The 4123-nt window shown below is 42.7% G+C and overlaps 1 protein-coding gene across 1 annotated transcript; it reads left to right on the top strand.

Moving 5' to 3' along the window:
- Positions 1-1022: 1022 nt before the first annotated feature.
- LOC104941520 (HMG domain-containing protein 3-like) lies at positions 1023-3662 on the top strand (the record flags this gene model as incomplete). Its single annotated transcript, XM_010766622.1, has 8 exons — positions 1023-1261; positions 1813-1922; positions 2013-2084; positions 2289-2366; positions 2483-2588; positions 2713-2853; positions 3014-3321; positions 3425-3662. Coding segments are annotated over exons 5-8 (759 nt in total), but the record flags the coding sequence as incomplete, so codon positions are not given.
- Between the last annotated feature and the right edge of the window lie 461 nt (positions 3663-4123).

The raw sequence follows: 4123 nt of genomic DNA, 5'->3' as shown, positions 1-4123 counted from the left end.
CCTGCAGAGAGCTGGGACCAAAGTAACAAAGGCTGCCATCAGTAACACACTACGCCGCCAGGGACTCAAATCCTGCAGTGCCAGACGCGTCCCCCTGCTTAAGCCAGTACATGTCCAGGCCCGTCTGAAGTTTGCTAGAGAGCATTTAGATGATCCAGAAGAGGATTGGGAGAATGTCATATGGTCAGATGAAACCAAAATAGAACTTTTTGGTAAAAACTCAACAAGACCTGTTTGGAGGAAAAAGAATGCTGAGTTTCATCCAAAGAACACCATACTGCAAAGGGACCAGGACGACTGACCCGTGTAAAGGAAAGAATGAATGGGGCCATGTATCGTGAGATTTTGAGTGACAACCTCCTTCCATCAGCAAGGGCATTGAAGATGAAACGTGGCTCGGTCTTTCAGCATGACAATGATCCCAAACATACCGCCCGGGCAACGAAGGAGTGGCTTCGTAAGAAGCATTTCAAGGTCCTGGAGTGGCCTAGCCAGTCTCCAGATCTCAACCCCATAGAAAATCTTTGGAGGGAGTTGAAAGTCCGTGTTGCCCAGCGACAGCCCCAAAACATCACTGCTCTAGAGGAGATATGCATGGAGGAATGGGCCAAAATACCAGCAACAGTGTGTGAAAACCTTGTGAAGACTTACAGAAAACGTTTGACCTCTGTCATTGCCAACAAAGGGTATATAACAAAGTATTGAGATGAACTTTTGTAGGTGACCAAATACTTATTTTCCACCATAATTTGCAAATAAATTCTTTAAAAATCAGACAATGTGATTTTCTGGATTTTATTTTTCTTCTCATTTTGTCTCTCATAGTTGAAGTGTACCTAGGATGAAAATTACAGGCCTCTCTCATCTTTTTAAGTGGGAGAACTTGCACAATTGGTGGCTGACTAAATACTTTTTTGCCCCACTGTATATGAAAATCCACGAGTCGTACAAAGATTCATCCTCAACTTTTGACCTACAATTCCGGTTAATTAACTTTGCCTGCGTTTCTATGTCAGGTAAAGAAAACACAAGCGAAAGAAGCTGCGTCCGAGCAACTCCTACCGAGAGCTCGTACCAAAACTAACGCAAGCTGCCAGCCCACGCCTTCCCCCGCTCAGGAGGGGAATGCTGATTTGGGAAAAACAAACTCCACTGGGAGCAAAAGAGGAAGGCAAGTCAAACGGTGCTCCCGAAAGCAGCGTGCAGTTCCAGCTGTGAGGCCAGCAGAGGGCAGCAGCACCAAGGAGCAGGAACAAACAAAGTAAGCACGTATGAAGTATGTCCTGTTTGCTACATAATAGGCCCCAGAAGCAGGTTTATGTGAGGATTGGGTTTAAAACTGCTATCCACCATTTGCAGATAGGTGCTTTTGAGCTTTAGTGCACACACCTTGGCTTGGTATCATCACAACCCAATTATCTTGGCCAAAATGATTTAGGATAATGATATCATAGCAATATATGAACTTAAATTAATTGCACTCATGTTTGTGTGTGTGTGGTGTTGGGTGAGGGTGATAAAGAAACAGAAATCAACAGGTGCTTGATTGATTACCATAACATTATCACTTTTTATTATTAACATTTCAGTGTTTTATTTTTTATAATTAGAAAGTGACAGTCTATACACTCATGTGTGATAAAAGGTTATTTATTGTTGTTTATTTGTAATGCTGAACTGTGTAAAAGCGGAATTTAACCCTTTAGCTAACAAGAAAATATGGATTGAAAAGGGCTATAATGTTATTGCAGCTGTTCACATTTTCAAAAGTGTGTATCTCATTTGATGTTCTTTCCATCTGTCACTGAGCAGACAGATGAAAGAGGGTCTTCAGGGAGCGACAGTCCAAGGTCAAGACAGAAGCAGTGCCCCTGTTCAAAAGAGGCCTGTTAGACCCATCCTTCCTGCCTTCTGTAACACAGGTAAGATAAAACATACCACACTAAGGCTGTATCTTTGTGTGTTGAATCAGGTTTTAACATTTAGATGTTCATATTGTCTTGTGTTTCCAGGCCAGGCTTTGTTCCAGATCATGACCGTCCCGCCTGACAAAGAGAGTGCAAACAACAATAAATCATCCTCTGGTACTGTGGCTCATTTGATTATGTTTGTAACAGCATATACTTGACATAATACATGTTTGGGGTTTGGATACAGCTTATGTTCAATCAGTGCTTGTTATTAGCATGTATTTTTATCATACACATCAAAAATTGATATGCATTTAAAAATGACTGCACTTTCTGAGGTCTCTGCTCTTAGCTGATGTGGTCTTTGTCCAACCACAGGGCCTCGAGAGGGTTTCTCAGGTCTCAAACCCAACACTTTGAAGCAGCTCGGCCAGACAGTCCCGACACACACACACACACACACACACACACACACACACACACACACACACACTGAGAAACATCCACATAAATGCAACAGAAAAATATGCAGATTAGGTCCATTATCCCCACTTTCTTTATGTCTTTCTATAGGATTCTTCTGTCCCAGCAGATGGAAGCCAGGCTATGTGTTCATTGGTTGATGGAAGAATGAACTTCCTGTCTTTCCTGCCTTTCAAACACTTAGTGTCTAACTTGGTCAGTTTTTTTTCTCTTTTTTTCCCCTCTTTTTTCTATGCCTTTTTTGTCACTTACAATAAATGTTGTTTCATATTTTCCTTGATTTGTAGGTAAATCTTGCTGTTTTTTTAAATTCTTTTAGGATTTGGGACTCTCTACGTCACGAGGAAGGGGTCGGTGTAAGAACCCGTCCTGTGACTATATGTATAAGAACCGACACAAACCCGCAGTGTGCCCTAAGTGCGGCTGTGAGCTGACCCAGAAGAACGCCAAGGGAGCAAAGGTGAAAGCTTACTTCCTTCAGAAACTTCTCAACAACTTTCCAGCTGAATCCAGAACCCTTCAACGTCGTTATGTTTCTCTTTCTCATTGTTTAAGCAGATTTTTCATATCAATACTCTTGTATTTCATCGTAATGTGGATTTGTTCTCCCACTCCCTCAGTCTGAGAGCCTGCTCGATCCGTACCAGGCCCTCAGTCCTGCTCAGACGGACGTCCAGCGCCAAAACACCCTGCAGTTACTGCACCGATCCCTGCAGATTCCTGAGAGCGAGACTGAGCTTCAGGAAACGTTGAACCTCATCCAGGAGCTCAACAGTCTTCAGATCGTCTTGGTTCAACCGAGTGTCCAGGAGCACGAGGGCAGCGCGGAGACGGAGACGCTGGTGGAGTCCGGGTGGCCTCAGTTCTACGAATCAGAAGCTACTCACTGTGGCCTGTGTCACTACCCTCTCTTTAAAGGAGGTCAGAGGTCAGAGGATTGCTGTATTCTTACTGTCCTGTTTCAGTATCGGTACGTTGTGTCGATGTCCTGTTCTCTAATGCATCCCTATGTGTGTGCTGTTCCACGGCAGTACTGTGGCAGGACAGGAGGACTGCTTGCTGCTCACTGAGACTCTGATCCAGACGGTCACTCTTCAGCTCAAGGTGTGTCTCAACGTCCAGTGTCTGGCTCTGCACAGCTTCACCGACCTGCATCCAGGTAAACCCCACTACCTACCACAACTTGTACATAGTTATCAAACACAACAGATCGAATTATGTGTGTACTTTTGGGAATTATGGATATCTCTTTTACATTACATGTTACTTGTTGGACGCTTTTATCCAAAGCTACGAGAAATCTCTTCTCGTAGTTTCCAAAAAACACACTGATTGTTTCAAGGTGAAGGCTTCTGTATGTGAAGAGGAACTTTCTGTTGCTTAGTACAAGACTCAATTAGTATTGGCTGCAGCTTAGAAAGGTTTAGTTGTATTTGTTTGCTAAAGACCACAGCTACACACAACAATACTTCTCTTTGGAAGTTTTCCCTTGTACGATGTGAGGGTCTAAGGACAGAGGGTGTCGTATTGTCATACTGATATTCTGTACAAACTCTGAAGTCCACTGAGACAAATGTAACATTTGTGATATTGGGCTATATAAATAAACATTGATTGATTGATTGATCATGTAGAAAAGTATTAGCATTAAAATATACTTAAAGCACCAAAAGTAAAAGTACACATTATGCAGATTGGTGCATTTCAGAATAATATATATTATGTTTTGC

This window comes from Notothenia coriiceps, unplaced genomic scaffold, assembly GCF_000735185.1.
Source record: "Notothenia coriiceps isolate Sejong01 unplaced genomic scaffold, NC01 NC01_scaffold00003479, whole genome shotgun sequence".
In the NCBI taxonomy this organism is placed as follows: domain Eukaryota; kingdom Metazoa; phylum Chordata; class Actinopteri; order Perciformes; family Nototheniidae; genus Notothenia; species Notothenia coriiceps.
Note: the sequence above shows the minus strand (reverse complement) of the source record. Positions and strands in the feature narration are given on the sequence as shown.